The 19,606-nt window shown below is 36.8% G+C and overlaps 1 protein-coding gene across 2 annotated transcripts in view; it reads right to left on the reverse strand.

The window, feature by feature from the left end:
- The window catches only part of CLPS3 (CLP-similar protein 3), a 117,533-nt gene that overhangs the window by 41,796 nt on the left and 56,131 nt on the right, over nt 1-19,606 (reverse strand). For both annotated transcript variants that reach the window (XM_089411457.1, XM_089411456.1), the window contains exon 8: nt 16,555-16,689. In XM_089411457.1, coding sequence (XP_089267583.1) covers nt 16,555-16,689 — 135 coding nt within the window. The remainder of the gene's footprint in view (nt 1-16,554; nt 16,690-19,606) is intronic.

A 19,606-nucleotide genomic window follows, 5' to 3' on the forward strand; every position in this document is an offset into this window, starting at 1 on the left:
GGGAGTGTTTTCTTTTTGCTAGGAGCGTGGTCCCGACTAGCTCCCGAGTCGCTCCCGCCCGAAACGTGAATTCGAAGCTGGGGCGTGAGGAGGTGGGCGCTCGCCCGCAACCCTGGGCAGTACCAAGTATGAGAATGCAAGGACATGGATCGTTGACAGTGAGTCATCTCGATACATGACAAGAATATGGCGTGTATTCCTCAGTATTTCAGCAACATGTCCAAGTCACTATATAAAGAGTGGAGTGGACATACTTCATGCAGTGAGGGGAATTGGACGAGTCAGTTTCCAACTTGAGTTTGGTGAACTGCTAGAAGTGGGCGAGGTGTTGATTGTTCTAGGGCGAAAGAAGAACTTGCTCTGAGTATCATCTCTAGAGGATGTTCGATACGCAACATTGTTTGAGCAAGGACATGTATTTATCTATCTAATAAGAGTTCATCCAATCAAGGTTGTATTACTTGGTGATTGGAGAGACAGGTTGTATGAAGTGCAAGGACAGACAAACAGTGTGGTGGATTTCTACAGCAAACAGTGTGGTGGGTTTGCAAAGTGATCCTGGTGGGAGCCATAATTCAGAGGTACCTCCCTCGTTAAGAGGGAGTTTTGAGAAATTGTAGCTCATGAGGTCTTCTTCCATGTTTTGATGTCTATCATGGGGGGCCATTAAAGTTGTCTCTCTAGGAAGTGAACTTTTTAATATAAAGTGATTTTATATTTAAAAGTAAGTTTTGTACTTTATATTATGAAAAGTGACTTTTTGTAATTAATGATAGAAGTGCATCTAAGGAGAAAATCAAATAAAGTATATTTAATGTGAGATTAAATGTTATTCCTAGATCTAATCTAATCTGAGCCATTGAAAAAGTGGTTAGAGAAGTTAGGGTTAGGTCATTGAGCCAAGAAGTATAAAAAAGACTTTTTAGAGAGAAAGACATCAATATGAGAGAAAGCAAGAGCATCATGAGTTCATTGAATGAAGAGAGAGAAGGGCTGAGAGGAAGAGAAGGTTATCAAAGAAGGGGGAAAACTTCAAAGAGTGAAGCACGCATCCCAGGGAAAAATCGTACAGCAAGAGGATATACAGCAATATTCAAGGATGTTTTCCAAGAAAAATTATACAACATTAATTGTTGTACTAGACTGTACTTTTCAATCACAAAAGTCAAGAATTTCAGGCACAGAAAAAGAGAGGTCATACAGCATTAATTGCTATAGCAAACTGTGTAGTTTTTGAGTTGAAATCTAAAGTGGGGACAAAAAACGAGGAGTCTAGCAGGCACAAATTTCAAGGGAAAATTTGCTTGGATAACAAAATAAGTTGACTGCATTTTTATACTGTTGTAATTTCCTCTATGCCCAAGCAGAAATAAATATCTCTTTCTCTGGGTTTTCCCCTGTGGGGGCTTTTCTCTAATTTTTTTCTATTTTTTGTGAAGTTACGTTTATGATTTCCAGTTCAACATTTAGCAGGAGATTCATTGTGTTTACTGTTCTAAGTTCAATTAATGAACAACATTTAATTAATGAGCATCATTTAATTAACGAGCAGCAAAAATCATTAAACTGTGTATAAATTAGTGAAACAGCGAATCAAGGTTGGATCTATAAAATTTACAAGACCCTTCTCGGATCTCCTCCTATGTGAAATCATCCCAAGCCTTTCCCAAGTGCAAAGATGCTCTCGTCCCAAGATGTACTTTACAAATACAACCCCGCTTTGTAAAGTCATTCAAGGCTATACACACCAGTTTAGATTCAAGGACTATCTCCCCTACAGCTGCCATCTCATCTCGCACCTGTGTGAGCCTCATAATGTAGGAAGCCATGTTCTCTCCCTTGGACATCCTGGTGTCATAGAGCTTGTCCTTTAGCACCATCTTTCAGTTCTAATTGTCACTTTGGTACAGTTTGTTGATTACGTTCTGTTATGACTCTAAAATTTCCCTAAGGTTGTCATGAAAGAAATAATAAAGGTAACCACAAACCTACTTTTGAGATTAGGATCTAGCCTTCCTAATACTCAGAGAGGGCTCTCTCTTAATGATTTAACTTTGTTGATTAATTGATCTTATGCTAGTTATTTAAGCTTGGTTGGTTTTTTATTTGATTTGGTGGTGGAATCACTAATTCAGATGGATAGATAAGTGTCTTTTTACCATTGGGCCATGGAGTCCAAATGTCAAGAAAACAAGACTTAATCAAGTTCTAAAGATAGTGTTCACAAGGCAAGGTAGCTGAGTAAATTCAGATCTTTTAGGCTGGATGGTGAAGTGGTTTTTCAATCGGGGTTAAGGAGCAATCAAGGATTCCTCAAACCGGATAATGAGAGAAATGAAAGAGGTCAATCGAAACTAGGGAGCAATTAAGAATTCCCTACTCTGGATATCAGAAGAAAACATTAAAATGAATAATTGTTCAAGACAGAGTGTACTTAAACAAATTCTGAAGTAAAATTCCAGTTATTTCATTCAAATTGGAAAAAACATGTATGTTTGTGAAATACTTAAGAAAATAACAATTTGACAAATGAAAGATACTTCACTGAAGTGGCCCAACACATGAATCCTGTAATGCAATGCCTTTATTACTCAGTCTAGTCTGCTGACTTGAAAATTTTTACAATAAACCCTTAGGTTTTCAGATCAATGTAACTATAGAAATGTTCAGCAATCCACCCTCTATACTTCGAATTATGAAGTATTTATACAAAAACTGTTACAAAATATCCTAAACTGTTTTAGGAATTATTCAAGGAAAATAAATATCTTCATGCAAGAAGATAGAGACACCTAGGAAACTAAAAGGCTAGTTGTCCCTTTTTTCACTGATTTTGTTGTTTGGTGCTTTGATCTTTTGTTGCTTTCTCTCTTTTGTTGTTGCTCTACGCTGGTTGTCCTTTTACTCTGCCCTTTGATTGATACTTTTCATCTTTCATCTGATACTCTTTGACTAAGTTGATCTGTTGTTTTACTTTGACTGCTCTGTATTCACTGTTTACCTTGCACTTTTACAGTAAATCATTTAACTTTTCCCAAGTCTCTGTATCTGGTAATTTAATATTTACCATTCTTCTATAGACTTCATCAGCTTCTATGTATTTTGCAAAGGTGGGCTTGTTTACAAAAAGATGTTTTACCTCATGTTGGAGGTAAAAGAGGTTCCCAAAAGCCTGGTAAAGGAATTTTCCTATAGACATCCCTTTCATGGAGGAACTGTTGGCTTGTTCCTTTGCCACTTCTCTGATTCTGTTATCATAGTCTTCATGTGGCATCAACCTATCATTAATCACCAATGGATTAGGTAGACCTTTCTGCCTCAAAGTACAAATTTGACCATGAACATGGCTATTGCTTGCTCCATTGTATGGCATTAATCCTCAACTTGTGTCATTAGGTTCCTCTTGGTGATTACCTTCTTCACTTCTAGTATGGTCCCAGTTTTGTCAGTTATTCCAAGCTCCTGCAATTCATACTTATTCTTTGAGTTAAGGAACTGGATTATTCTTGAGGCTTCTTCTGGCATATCTCCAAGTTCGGCTCTAACCCTTTGAATTGCCTCACCAGCCTCTTTGACCAAGTCATTTTGTTCAAATATCACCTATATAGATGGCCAAATTGACTAAGTCAATGATATTGGCCCATAAAAGATGTTTTGCTTGGGCTAGTGGCTCTTTCAATGTTAATTATTTCTCCAGCTTCCCTATCTTTTCATTCAACCTGTTTGTCTTCTGAACTTCATTATTATGCATAATTTGAGCCAGTTTCTTCTCATCCTCTATACTTTTTATTTGTTCCTTAGGTATATTTATTTCAATGGTTTGGATGGACATATACTCCATGGCTTTAACCAATTTACTTGCTTCATCACTAGGATGAGCTGCTGTTGTTCAACCTATTGCTGATGTAGTGGCTAATGCAGTTGGAAGTGTTGTAGCTAGTGGAGCTGATGGGGCCTATGAAGTTGCCAAAGTAGAAGGAACTGTTGCAGTGACTGTAGGAATAGCAGTAGCAGTAGCTGCTTCAATGGTGGGTTGTTTCCCCTGTGCCAACTTATCCATTTCATTCTCCATTTCTTTCAATTGAGCATTTAGCTGGAGAATGAGGTTCATCATCTCATCTTTCTGGCTTTGGCTCTCTAGAACCTCCTTGATCTATGGATGTTTAAAGGAGGCAATTTTATTTGTTTCTTCAAATCAATGTCTTCATTTCTCTTCTTTATGAGCTTTTTTGTAGCCTTGATGTCATTTGGATAATATCCAATCTCAATAACCAAATCTTCTAGTGACTTGATTATGTTATCTTTTGCCTGTGAGGATGCTTTCCCTAGCTTAAACTGTGTTGTGATGTTGTCTAGAGAATTTTGAAGTTTCGGAACACTCATGGCCTTGTTGATCATCGTTGAGTAAATCATTTCTCCTGTTTGCTTATGAAATTCAATTTGATCAATAGGGTGAACATCCCTGGCCAAAACTTCAAATTTTGTCTTCCTGTAATCTACTGATGTCTTAGGCTGCTAGACTGTAGGCTGCAAAAAGGTCATTTGCATTTTACCAGTTTTAATGTCAAACGCTGACATTAACCTATTCTAATTGCTAGGAGTCTATTTGAAAAACTAGGCATATGTTTCAGCTTTCAATGCCTCATTGCTTAATTTGATCTCTTTACACTTCTCCTTTATGTCTTTTTCCTTATCCATTGGTTTGCTTGATGATGAGAACTCAATGCTAAGTTGTTTATGAATACTCTGAGTATTAGAGGTTGATGGCTGATGTGTTTCCTCTAAAACTACTGGAGTTGTACTTTCTCTAACCACTGTATCTCTATCAATCATTTGAAGTGTCTCAACTATCCCAACTATCTCTTCTTGCTCTTCTTGCTCATTGACAGGATTTAGCTTGGGTTTCTTCCTGTACATGATTTCAAATCTATCATGTGTTGTATCTATGCTTGAGCAAGAACCTTCTTCCCTGGTCCTTTCTGTATTTTTGTCCTGCAGGGCTGGATTATGCAAAATGGAACTAGTATCCTTCTGTTTCTCCATATCTATTAAGGTATTTTCCAACCATTCTGACTGGTTGGCATATTTTTCAATGTCTAGTTTGGAGTCATGCATAAAAAGACTCAATTTGAATTTGAGTCTGAGTTTGTTTATGACACCTAAAGGGTCATATTGCCACATGAAACTGCTACTGAACTTCATTTCCTGTAAACACTTCTCTGCTTCTTCTCCAGCCTCTTTATTATTACAGATAAACGTGCCAAGCTGGTTTTTTATCTTGAATTGTGTTTTCTTCCTAGCTGATAGGAAATTCACATCATCTGAGTTTATAATCTGCCTAATATATTCTAATGCAAATATCCTCACGGGAAGATATTTGGGCAACTTATAGGGAGTGAGCTGGCATCCATATATTCTAATTTTAGTGTGATCCTGGTATAGGTACCAGTCTCCTATTCTACTGTTCTTGGACAACTACAAAACTCTATTTATCTCATCACTGATCCTAGGTTGATTGCTACTGCTTAGCATATTGACAACTGGATGAACAAAGGAATCAATGAACTCCTTGTAGTTGAAAACAGTGGAATACTTTTGGATGAAGGGTGTCCAAAAAATGACTGATCTAGGATGGCCATTAGTGTCCAGCTTTTGGATGTTGACTAGAAACTTGCCTGACTGGAAATATAAGAACATGTGGAACAATACTGAAGAGTATTTGAATACTCTTTCATTTGACAGTTTGATCAATTGATCATGGATTCTGTCTGCCAAGAACTGGGGAAAATTAAAGACTATTGTTGGAGGCTTCCCTGGGCAAAAAATAGAGAGGAAAGCAAGTATAGGCTCATCTACATGCTCATCAGTGGTGTATCCTAGAATACAAGAGAGCATGGTTACAATTTATCTAGCCCTCTCAAAGAAAATGGTGGCAGAGTATGGAGGATTGTCTGTAGGAGTATGAGACTCTTCTAGGATGAAAGTGTGAAAGATTTGAGACCTCTTGGGAAGGTCCAACTTCAAGTAGAGTTCAAGTAGGTTTTCAATGGAAAATGGGGTTTCATTTGGGTTTGGCTAGATCTGCAGCATTTGGTTTATTGACTCTGCAGTGATTGTAAACAAAACCTGTTGGTTAGGAGAGACTATGGTTCTTTGACTTGGGATATAGCAGATTTGACATATGTGGATGATTTCAGGGAACCGGTATACTTTTGGGAACAAGTATTTGGGCAATTTGATTCCCATAGATGAATGTCATCATTTTGGTTCAGGAATTTGTCTTTACTCCAGCAATGGAGTTTAAATAGATGGCTAGGGGAAACTGTCTTTAATTTGGAAATCTTTGTCGGCCAATGGGAGGTGGTCAATGTCCAGGTGAGGGGTTTGGAAGGGTTTCTCATTTAGAATGCTTTGGGAAGCCATAATTTGGTTTATTCTATTGAATTGTTGTTTATCTGGCTAGAGGAGTAAGATCGGGACTTCTGGAACAATGGGAAGGGTGAATATAGTCTGCATAAAAGGGTTTCTTCAATTTGGCAACATTTTTTAATTAATTCAATTAATTAACCTTTCATAAACACTATGCAGAGCTTAAGTAGAGGGTCGTTTTGGTTCTTTCAAGAATACCTAGAAAATGGAGATTTGGTGTGCAGTCAGAGTTCTGTGGTAGCAACGAAGGTTTCAGAGGCTTCAATTGTTTGTGTGTTGCTTCAATTTGGAGTCTGTAGGGTCTTCAGGTTGTAAATGGATAAAAAACGGTTGAGCAAAGTTATTTTACAACAAAATAAGAGTGAAAAGAGTGAAAAAGGGGCTTTTTTGGTTTTTAACCAACAGCGATTAACTTTTGGGCGCGAGATTAATGTATGAACAGTAGGCGATTTGCTTTTACGCGAGGAGGCGGTTTTATGGCATATCGCACCGCTTTTGAGTGAAGGGTAGTATTTTTTGAGAGCACGCGATATAACGTGGCGCTGCCACGTAGCAAAAGGGCACTTGGGAAAAACCGCGAATCTCGCGTGCTTTTGGGATTTTAATAGTTGGATGATGGGAGCGCGTGATATGGATATGGGTCGTCGAATCTAGGAGTGGTTGATCGGAGGGCTATCGCACGGCGGAGTTGCAAGGGCTAAGTCGGGGTGTGCTTGGCAGGGCCCGGGGATAAAAAATGCGACGGGTTAAATATATTCAAAGATTTAGTGAGGGTTAGGGAATTATAAGGTGGGGGGTAAAATACATAAAGGGGGACTATAGGTTAGAAAATAACTTAGGATAAGGGGGTTTAGTGGGTTTTAAGGGAAAAAGGAAAATTAATAAAGGGAAAATGATTTTTAAAGGGTAATGTCTAGGGAAAGGTGTGAAACAAATGGAAAAATGGTTAAAATGAAAGGAAAGGGTTACTACAAGGGGAAATGAAGAGAGAAGGGTCAAAATAAAGGGAAAGGGTTTTTACAATGGAAATGTATTAGAATAAGAGGACATGAAAGGGAAGGGTCCTTTGAATCAAAAAGGGGAAATCATTGAATGAAAAGTAATGAAGGGGTAATGGAGGGAAATTTAGAGATGTAAGGGGTTCAGTGAAATGAGAGGATATTAGTGAATGAGCTTTAGTATTTAGGCCTAAAATCATATAGAACTTTTTAGGGTAAATATCCAAAGTAATACACAATTTTTGTGAATGTCCTCTTTCCTTTGATAATCCCTCATGCACATGAAACATAGGATTTAAGCATGATGAAGGTGCATTTATGCTAGCAACCTTGTGCATTTCAAAACCTCTTCTACCTACCCTTTATTTACCCTAGCACTTTCTCTTTATTTATTGGGTGCATTTGAGCTTGCTGGCCCTTGATTTCTTTTTCTTTGATAAGCAAACTATCTAATTCTAACCTTATACCTTCCAAGGGCTCAGATTAAGCTGATGAGCTCCTTATTATTCTCTACCTAACTATTGATCTGCCAAGATTAAACAATGTAGCTATATCTTTATTTCTCTATCTATCAACATGAAATTTAAAGCATGAACGAATCAAGATTAAACTATTTGATCATCATGGATTGTGGCATTTTTGACAAGCTGCACACAATCTTATTTTGCCTAATAAAGTAAAAAGTAGTGGCATTTGAATTTTCATCACTTTCAGAATCTATTTTTTATCTCTTTTTGGTGGGGTTCATATTTTCTTTTCTTTTTTGATCCTTTTCTTTTAGTCCTTTGATTTTTCTTTTAGGACTTACCCTCTTTACAATTTTTATTTTTAATATGGGAGAACATTTTGCAGAAAGCAAAAATATGTACAATATTACAAGACTAATCATAGCCAATTCAAAATTATGAATCCTATTATTATAGGACCCTAACACATCCCACATCTCTTTTGCAGTCTTTTTCTTACACAGAAGGGAAATCAAGTGACCTTTCACCCCATCCAAGATGATCCTCTGTGTCCCTTCTTTGACCTCTTGGAGATAAAAGGAAACAAAATCTGACACTAGCACAACCACCATCTGACACTAGCACAACCACCATGGGGTTAGCAAAGCTCCATAACTTGTTCTCCTTTAGAACAGTTGTGATCTGGACTTCCCATTGAAGATAGTTTGAGGCTCCTTCTAACTTGTCTTCGTACCTGACACTAGTTACCATGGTAAATGAAACCCTTGAATAATTGTTTGCTAGAAAGACCACGAACCCCTTTGAGCTTGAACATGTGCAACGCTTTAGTTTCTTTCAAAGGCTTTGCTCTAATACCATGTATGTTTCTCTAAGCCCGGCCAAATGATTAATGAGCCAGTAAATTTTTATGCCCAAAAATTTATTTTTACTAAAAACCCACATACAAATTAGATCTAAAATCTACGCACAACCAACACACCTGAGGTTCTAACAAATTATGCACAATAGAAAAAAGAAATCAAAGAACATAAATTTTTTACACAACCTTTACCCTGGAAAACTCCAGTGTGGGGAAAAACCAGCAAAGAGTGATTTTATTAGGCTTTAGAGAAAAAACTCGGGAAATAATTACAGTACCAGATCCAAAGAATGTATAGCGAATAATGACCACAAAAATCGTCCCTCTCTCTTCTGTAATGGTATGGCCTAAGGTACAACCTTTCCCCAATAGAGTGTGGCCCTTTTTCTTTAGCAAATCTCAGCCCAGGATTTGGCCTCCCCTCCAACAGGAACTCGACCCGAATACTCAACATCTCTCTCCTGCAAACACGGACTAAGGTTTGGCCCCTCTCTTGATGTTCAGTACGGCGCTTCTTTCTCTGAACAAGATTGCCCCTTCACTCAGCTGCTCAACCGACCTTCTCACCCAAATCAGCCCTCTTATAATCTGTCCTTCACCCACTCATTCCAACAATTTATAATTTCACTCATATCCCTTATTTACTCCTTGGGATCTTCAAAGAAAAGATCAAAGGCCAAAATTTGATCTTATCAATTTCCTTGATTTTTTCAAATGGAAATATTTATTTCCAAAGTTATAAACTTCAGAAATCTGAGTTACAAAGCTAATAATAACTAATTAAATTAATAATCTTGCTTTTCCTAAGTTTGGATTTGAGAAGAATTAAAAAAAAGTTGAAATAAGTAAAGTTTCAAGATATCTTTTGCATGCCTAGAGACAAGGCCTATGCAGAGACACCTATCCAACCTACAATTTTAACAATAACAAATTCACAACGTTAACCCCATATTGTACAAATCAAACATTTAACCAATATATTCTCTCTCATTCCTCTTCCCAAAGGTTTTGGAATCACCGCAACCTGACCTTCCAATCAAGAGTTGTGATAATTTTAAAATGGCATGCCTTTTTAAGCCCTTCTATGCGGATTGCTCTAAAGGTCAACATTGTAATTGTTGTATCTCTTCAAAATCTACTCCAATGCCTCAAAAATTTCTACTTACAACACATTGAAATGTCTTCTATAATGCCAATGTTCTCACTCCGTTTGGATTTCCCAAGCAAAATTTGTGGCCAAATTTGCCCAAACCTGCCAAGTTTAGCACTCCTCTAGAGTGGGATCTTGTAGCATCAATAAGATCTGAATTTTGAAACTGTAACACAGTCTATTCTCTTTCCTTGCCACCACTCACAATGCAATTGGGCGTCATAATCAATGTTGCGAACATCAACATCGGGATAAAATCGGCAAGGGTTCGAAAAACCAAAAAATCGTATAATATCGGTAAAATATCGGTAAAAATCGGCAAACATCAGCAAAATTAAGATACCATCAAAATATCTGTAAAAATCGGAAAACATCGGCTAGGCCAAAAAATCGTGATTTCGAGATAAAATCGGGATGTTATCGAGATGTTCGCGACACTGCTCATAATATTTACATATCTCTGATTTATTAAACCCTACTAGTTTAAGCCCGATTTCATGATTGGGGAAAAACCTTAATTTGTACAGATAATAACTCCATCATTTCTATGCTTCTGCTATTTAAATTTTGACAAAATATGGTGCAGTATGTCTTCTTTCCAACCCTCCAACCTCATAGAATTTTAATAACCCTAGACAAGTTATGGCTCAAACCATGCAAGTTGTTGATTGAACTTTGAAGGTGCCCAAACCAAAAATCCTCCACTCCAATACTGTGTTAGAAAAGCATGCTCTGATACCTATTGAATTTGAAAATTATTGGACTGCATTCATCATAAATCTGATAATCAATAGTCAACATGTGATAAAATACACATCATCCCAAGAATAATAACACCAAAATTATAGTGGGAAAACTCTGACGGGGTAGAAAACTCCACTCTCAGCTGGAAGCTCTCACACCATATTCAAGTCCAAGTTATCTTCAAGTGATCAAATGAGCAAAAGCCTCAAATATATCTAGGAGTGGGTTTCGATTAGTTTTCCACAAACACATATGTTTGGCACCACAAAGCCCCTATAATAACCACCAATGTGTCTTATAACTTATAACCATTGGAATTGCAAGTCAAGATTACACTATATGTGCCAACACACCAATAGAAATGCCCTAGGTACTCCCCCATTACCAATGTCACTTGATGTACTTTTGAGTCAAATTGAACTAATTTAGTCTTTTGTGGACATTGATATAATCTTTCATTCTTTCTTTTTCTTCCTAGCTCCTCTAATAAGACTATCATTGTCAATATTGTTCAGCTTATTACGTAGGCTAAAAGTTACGTAATCGTATTCTATATTTCATTGTGTGTCTTCTTCATTTTTCATATGTTGAACCAATATAACTGAGGTGATTAAGCACTTCATCCCAACACTCAATTACTTAGTTATGTAATAACTGTTTTGAAAATCTTGGAAATAAAATTGAAAGCTATATTTGCATTTGGAGTCAAATATTTTGTTCTGACACCCACCAGAGCATTGTTCAATAGTGAGATTGATGACGTATAAAGCCATCCACTAGGAATCCATTTTCAGTGAGGTCCACACCAACAAAATAGCATGTGTTTACTATAACAGGAGTACCCTTGTCAATTTTGTTTGGATTATTATCATGGCTGAAAATTCTTGGGTCTAATTTTTTTAATCTTGTGCTTTATTATTTTGTGAGTCTTATCCATTTCTCTTATGCTGAAGTAATATGAATATGAACGATGAGGCTATTGAGCTCTTCATCCCAGCACTCATTTAACTTAGTTATATAATATTTGTTCTGACAAAGTTGATATTAAATTTGAATTTGGCTTCCATTTTCAGTTTTTCTAACCCACCTAAATAGCATGTGCTTCCTCAAATATGACTACCCTTTTCAAATGTGTTTGGCTTATTAACTCAAACATAAAATTGACTGAGCAACATCGCCATAGAACAAATGATTTCACAAATAAAACCCCTCTTCTCGTGCATTCAACAAAAAGTATTTTTTTGAAGGGGGTACAATATAAATAAATAAAAAGCCATGAATGAAAAAATTTTAAGGGTCATAAAACTAATATAAAGGTATGAGGTGCACATATATCATCAACCTCACCAATGTAATAATAATCATATTGGAAAGAATTATTATTTTCATTGCACGGTTCCACTAAAAATGGACGAGGTATCATGATAAGGGTCTAGCATAGGGTATTATGACGTGGTATTTACCCTATTAAAGCTATATTTTAAGGGAAAAAACTTGAAATTTCAGGTTCTGAGTCAGTCCTAATATTCGTTCTTGGCATCCGGAGTTTTGGATCTTCGAGAAGGTATATGGAGAAAATTGAAATCAGGGCATCCTTTGCAGTAAAGTATTTCTTGGTTACCTAGAGAAAAATTGCAGCATTCATTCAGAGCTCTATTGTAAGAATCGGCAAGCTCGGAACTGACTCGGTCGAGTTGGTCTGAGTCAAGGCCTCACTAGGTCGACTCGGCCATCTAACCGGTCGATCAACCAAGTTATTACCGAGCCGACCGGCTCAGTGACAGCGGCCTGTAAACTCAAAAAACAGTGAATTTTTTTTTGTTTTTGCCTTTTTTGGGGACCCCAACTAGATTTGTAATTTGTCTATAGCTTATTTGAGGTCCATTCCCCCCTCCTAAACCTTATAAAACCCACCCAACCCCTCTCATTTCCACACAGCCATCTCATTGCATTTGAGTGATAATTTAAGTGAGAGTTTGTGAGGAGTTGTGGAATTTGTTCTTGAAGCAGCAGTGAGGAGTCTTGGGCAAGCATTGTAGCAAGATTGAGGAGCTTCTTGGGCAGCCATTTGGAGCAGTGTTGAAGAGTTGGTTTGTTGGAGCAAGCTTGAGGAGGCACTTTGTGCCTGGAGGTATTTTTTTTCACTTGTAAAACTCTGTTTTTGCTTATTTATTTTTTATTTGCAAATCTGGAAATTGAAAAGAGTCTTTTTTGTGAAAGAAATGAACATTGAAGCAATGTTATTTTTTTTGTTTTCATTTTCAGATTTTTTGCTTTCATTTTCAAGTCAAAAAAATGGCACCTAGAGTGAGAGATGTTGCTTGAGCATATGTTGAAATGGTTGATAGTCAAATGCATTGCAAATTTTGCCATAGAAAAACTAAGGAAGGTCCTGGGGGCATTAATATGCTGAAACAACACTTGGCGGGGATTAGAGGCCAAATTACTCCATGTGAATTAGATGAAATTGGGGAGATTAGGAAAGAATTGTTAGCCAACTTTGAGAATTTTAAAGGAGAAAAGGCTAGGCAAAAAGAGATAAGAGGCTGAAATTGGGAGGAAGAGAAATATACAAAAAATGTTGGCCACCAACCCCCATTTTGATTTTGTGGGTTCTTCCTCTATCCCTTCTACTGATGCATCCAGCCCCTTCCAATATGTTCCTCCCTCTTTGGAGTCTATTCAAGAAAAGGGTAAGGGTAAAATGAAAAAGAAGGGTGATATGAATATCAAAAGTTATTTCACTGTCACATCACCCTCCTCTCCATCAGATGCACATGGTCCTCAAGCTAGTAGAACTTTGCAGCCCACTTTAGATGACCATTGGAATAAAGAATTGAGGGAGACTGCTTGTGATTATGTCAAGATAGTAGAACTTTGCAGCCCACTTTAGATGAACATTGGAAGAAAGAATTGAGGGAGACTGCTTGTGATTATGTTATGAATATAATTCATAACAATTAAATAAATAAAATAAATATAAATATTAAATAATCAAATATTGATTATGTTAAATAGTCATGAGTTAAGTGAAAAAGGCATGTCTAAAAGACATGCCTAATCATGAAAGGTCACCTGCTTAGGTATAAAAGCAGGGCCTCATTGTAACATTCGAAATCACATGTACAATTTTATATATATTAATAAATTATTATTGTAAATACCTCGTGTATTTTTACATTCAAATCTCCAAGCTATCAGTTTTCTTGCTTTAGTATCAGCTTCTATGCTTCAAATTACATATGTAGATGGTGGTATGATGCTCATATCCCCTTCAATGCTTCCCATTCACCATATTATGAGCCTATGTTTGATGCCATACATGCTGCTAGAAAAGGCTTCAAAGGCCCTACTATGCATGAGATAAGGGGGTATCGTTTGCAGAAGGAAATTGCCTCCATTAATGAGTATTTGAAAGATTTCAAAAACTCATGGGAAAGAACAGGATGTACCATCATGTCAGATGGATGGACTGATCAAAGAAACCATACCATCATAAACTTTCTTATCTTCTGCCCACAGGGAACCATGTTTCTAAAATCAGTTGATGCATCTGATAAGGTAAAAGATGGACACTTGTTGCTTCAGCTATTGAATGAGGTTGTTGAGGAGGTGGGGGTGGCTAATGTTGTTCAAGTCATCACATATAATGCCTCTAACTATGTTATTGCTGGTAAACTGTTAGAGGAAAAACACAGAACCATCTTTTGGACCCCATGTGTTGCACATTGCATAGACCTCATGCTTGAGGATATTAGCAAATTAGATTGGATCAAAAACATTATAGATCATGCCAAAAGCATAACAAAATTTATATACAATCATTCATGGATTTTGTGCCTGATGAGGAAACACACAGGGGGCAGGGATATTATTAGGCCTGCCATCACTAGATTTGCTACTCATTTTTTGACATTGCAATCTATGCTTTGACAACATAGAAACTTGCAAAAGATATTTTCCAGTGAAAAATGGAATCAAAGCCACTGATCTCACAAACAGGAAGGCAAAGAATTCAAAAAGAAAGTTAATGAAGAAATATTTTGGAGAAGGGCAGCAGAGATTGTGAAGCTCGCTGAACCACTGGTTAAGGTGTTGCAGTTGGTGGATGGGGAAATATTGGCTATGGGCTTCATTTATGAGGCTATGGATCAAGCAAAGGAGCAAATAAAGAGGGCATAAAAGAATAAAGTGGCTAAGTATGGGCCCATTTTGGCAATCAATGAAGAAAGATGGAATAATCAACTCCATCGCCCTATACATGCGGCTGGGTATTTTTTGAACCCACGATATCATTATAAAGCTAAGGAGACAAGAGCTTTGAAGGGGGAAGTTAGAGATGGATTGATTGACTGCATTGATCGCATGATCCCATTGGAGTGTGATCAGCTGGAGATACACCGACAGGCCACAACCTTCAACAATGCCTTAGGTACCTTTGGGAAGAACCTAGCAAAGATTGCAAGGGAAGCAGATGAGCCAGGTAAACAAAAATTTCAATTTTCAAATTCTTAATACTTATTTTTTTAAATCATTTATAATTTGAAAGTTGGATATAATTTGTTATTTTGTTGAGCTAACTCATTACACTCCTATGTTTTTTGCAGCACAATGGTGGGAGGCTTTTGGTAGCCATTGTCTTGAATTGCAGAAGTTTGCAATTCGTATTTTGAATCCAACTTGCAGTGCTACTGGGTGTGAGCGCAATTGGTTTGTCTTTGAGAGGATTCACACAAAGAAGAGAAATAGTTTGGATCAAAAACAGTTAAATGATCTAGTCTATGTCTAATACAACCTTCGGCTCAGACGCAACCAATTGTTGAACAAAAGACTTGATTCAAATCCCATTGTGTTGGAAGACATTGATCCAACATCAGATTGGGTAGTGGAGAGTCATCCAGCAGAGTTTTGATTCGAATGAGGATCTTGATTTGGATTTACAAGTGGAGGCATCACTCGAACATAATGTTCAATTGAATGCAGATCCTAGTCCACTTGTACAGCCTCAGCCTCAGGGCCAGCAAGTCCTCCATTAGCAGGCGCTTCCTCTGCTCAGCCACGACAAAAGCTGCACAACCTGCTATCTCGTCTATCTCAGCTTGCAGCTGCTGCACAACCTGCTAGTGCTACCACTTCTACAGTTGCAGTTGGAGATGATGATGAGGAAGAGCCATGGGGCCACCTGTCTGACTTTGATCCAGAGGTTGATCCAGATGATCTTGGCTCCTCTAGCAGTAACCAGTAGTACTAGTCACAATGTACTTTTGTTGTAAAGGCCATGTCTAGCCTCCTTGGTTATGAGTTTTTGTTTTGATCTCTATATCATCATCATGTATGTATTGGACAATCCAATGGGTGCCATTTTGATATAATGGATATATTCATGAGCCTACTTTGATCATATGTTATCTTCTATCTATATTCTAATGCTCTATGTTTGGAAACATGAATGAAAATCTTTAAAATTATGGTTTTTATTAAAAATAAAAAATTAATGTATTACAACGACGGAGTAACTGAAATCGAGCCAGCCGAGTCAATACCCAGTCGGAGTCGGAGTCGGACTCGACCCTTGGCCGAGTCGGAGTCGGAGTTTTTAAACATCGATTCAGAGTGCAGAAGTCTCTTAAAGTTTTGAATAGAGAAGTTATTAACATCTCAACAATCTGATACATACACTCAATGCATTAGCAAAATACATATTACAGAAAAATAAAACAAATGGAATAAGAATGAACAGGACTAGCAACGTGATATAAATAAGTGTTACAGCTGTAACAGTGAGCCCAAGTGCTCGTACAGAAGATGCCATTAGTTTTAAAAGAACTAGGAAAAAGGATGGCTATAAACAAAAAAGTCTTAAAGCAAAAGATGTTTACTAGAAAGTCATATTGCATTTGCTCTTACCCGTGTCCTGAAAATACGCATCCGCTGCCTATACTTGGAATTTCTTGGAACCACTCCCCCTGATTTGTGGAGCTTGACAATGTCTACATTTGCTTTACCTTTCAGCACATCTTTCAACATGCTACAGAGCTTTTCCTGTTGCAGTAATTTCATAGTAGGAGTCAGGACCCATCAAATAAACATATGTTTGTTTATGAGGAAACACTAAATGAACCTAAAATGTAATACAGTAGCAGCAGTCTCAATGAAAAAAAACAACAATTGAATACAACACTTCAAAGTTCAAACAACCCAATTTTTTCATCCATATGCAGAAGTAAACTACTACTCTCTTAGATCATCACACAGATATGGAGGCAGGTAAATATGCAATGTAAAATTCATGGATAATTGTGGAATATAAGGAATAGTTAATAGTTGAACTGGAAGTCATTCTAATTTTGGGTCCAAACAAACAATTGCCCTTTTTATTCCCTATCCTTCAACCCAGCACATGGAATAATTAACCACTTGGCCTCACATTCAAATTCAATCTGTCCCCATCTTGTAAACATCCTGACCTCAGCATTGCATATCCACAGGTTTCTGATCCTGTTTTAATTTCGTTCAAGATATCAAAATTCTAAATTTGAATTGAAATGAAAGGTTGCCCTCTTTATTCCCTATTTTTCAACCCAGAAAATGGAAAATTTTACCACTTTGCATTCAATGTCAACAAATATGTGCAATATGATTTGTAAAGAAAAATGCAGCTGAAGAAATCTTCAATAATTAAGGCAACAAATACATTTAAATAATACCAATTTCAAACAAAATAGCAGTATAAAGACGTCTAAACAAATTTGAATATTGAGCATTTGACAATCCTAATGGAAAAATAATAAATATAACACAAAATGAACATTAACTTTAGATCTTATTTCCTCTGCCTTTATAGTGTTTACATTTTTTCATTAGTAATCAGGCATCCAGACAAATGCATATTTGCAAGATTGATGCAGTTATTCATTTTTCTTTACGAACAAAAATAAACATAGAAAACAGATATAGAAATTTTCTGCAATGCGATAACTTTATTTTACCATGATCAATTTGTCAATATATAATAAGTTCAGCTACACTGCTTCCCGTTATCAGCTTCTTGGATCCTACCATGAGAAGCTTCCAGATTTTTCATGAAGGTAATTAGATTGGCACAAGAACAGAGGTTCTGATTTAAAAATATTGAGCTTTACTTACCAATTAAGTTGGGTTCAGACCTTGTTTTGAGATGAAGAAACCATCCCAGCATTCTGTTCAGATAGAATTCAGGTACATTCATAAGCACCAAGGTGGCAGGTTTACATCATTGTATGGATTAGCAGTGGCCCATGTACGATCAGACCAAAGAGCTCTTTTGTAAGGTAACATTGATCTAAAATCAGTGATTTCCCGCAGGATCAGATAGGCAGAGCTGTAGTAGATAAACCTCCAAATTAGCACTATATCGAATAAGTTTGGAATGGTGTTTGAGGTCAAACATAGCAGGAAAGGACCACTGTTTCTATGTTAAGTTGGGCACTTTGCTGTTTGTTATACTTCATATTGTATAAGGTTCTACATTGGATTGTAATCATATTGATGGAATTTGCAGCCGGTACCCTTGGAGCTTTCCAGATGAATTGGGGATACACGTTCTCTTTCTTTGCTTGGAGATGCCACTGCCACTTCTTGGTTGAGTTGGCGTTTTGGGTCGGATAAAGCTCACTCTTCTTTGGTGGATGCTCATGGCTGATAGTCTTCTCACGGTTATATGGATGCTGCCTTTATGACTTTGGATCAATACCTAGACATGTGGATGCTTACTATTTCAAGTGTCATCTTATTGGAGCATCTTAGTGACTCTGTACAATAATGTTATGACGCTGGTTTGCCACTTGAAGGAGGGGATGTTCTACATGATCCTCTTGCTTTGGATGTGTGATGGGGGCACACTTGATGACTGGATTGATCTTATGTCCCCTTCTCTTATGATGCTGATTTGGTGGCGGAATGCATGTTACCTTGGTGTGAATTTCCTACATGAACTAACATTGAGATACCAGACATCACCTAGTGGAAATGTGTTTGATGATGATTAGCAACCCTTGTTGATGTACCTTATCCTAAGTTTAAGTCCATGGGGGGGTACTACATGTTTCCTTTGTGATCTAGCTTCTTCATAAGGTTGGATAATGTATATGATATATTAGTCTATTGGTGGTGGCACGCGCTACATTCAAACCTAGATGGATCTTTTAATTTGTTGTTACTATGGTAGGGTTTTGCTAGAGATGTAACTTTTACATGGTACAACACTTGATGAAGTGCATCCCTCATTTCCCTACATGTTCATGGTGATTTAACCCACCATTGACTATTTGGAGGTAGACTATTGCTATATTAAAGCATTAGCCTTTTTGCACGTGTTGTGGATGATTTAATCATTTTAGTGGCAACTTCAATCTATTAGTGAAGCACCCTAACTCAGTTGCCATCCTTTCAAACTTGGAGAGGTTTATTTGGTGGTGGCTTAGGGTTCTTCATGAAATACTTACTTCTTTGGCACAAATTCCAAGGCATGCATGTATTATATTACTATTTGGGAGAGGATGACAAACTTCTCTATGGTGGTTTGCAAAACCATACATGGTCTTCACACATTATTTGATGAGTTGTAATCATCTTGAAGTATTCTATTACAGAGTTTATCTAATCAAACTTAGCAATGTTAGGTGGTTGTATTTATTACCTTATCATTAACTATTATTATAAATTGTTATTATTATGTATTAATTAAAAGCTATTAATAAATCTATTAATTAGTTAAACTATTTATAAAAATAAATCTATTAATTAGTTAAACTATTTATAAAAATTAATCATGTCCTCTTAAAAAAAAATCATAATAATGATTACTATTTTAATTATTAATATTAATTATTAGGTCTTGACATGAATTATCAATTATTATTATTATTTATTTATTATTAATTAATTTTTAATATTATTAATATTAATTAATTCTAATATA

This window comes from Pinus tabuliformis, chromosome 3_1, assembly GCF_031772625.1.
Source record: "Pinus tabuliformis cultivar Carrire ecotype Pingquan chromosome 3_1, CPIR1, whole genome shotgun sequence".
Lineage (NCBI taxonomy): Eukaryota > Viridiplantae > Streptophyta > Pinopsida > Pinales > Pinaceae > Pinus > Pinus tabuliformis.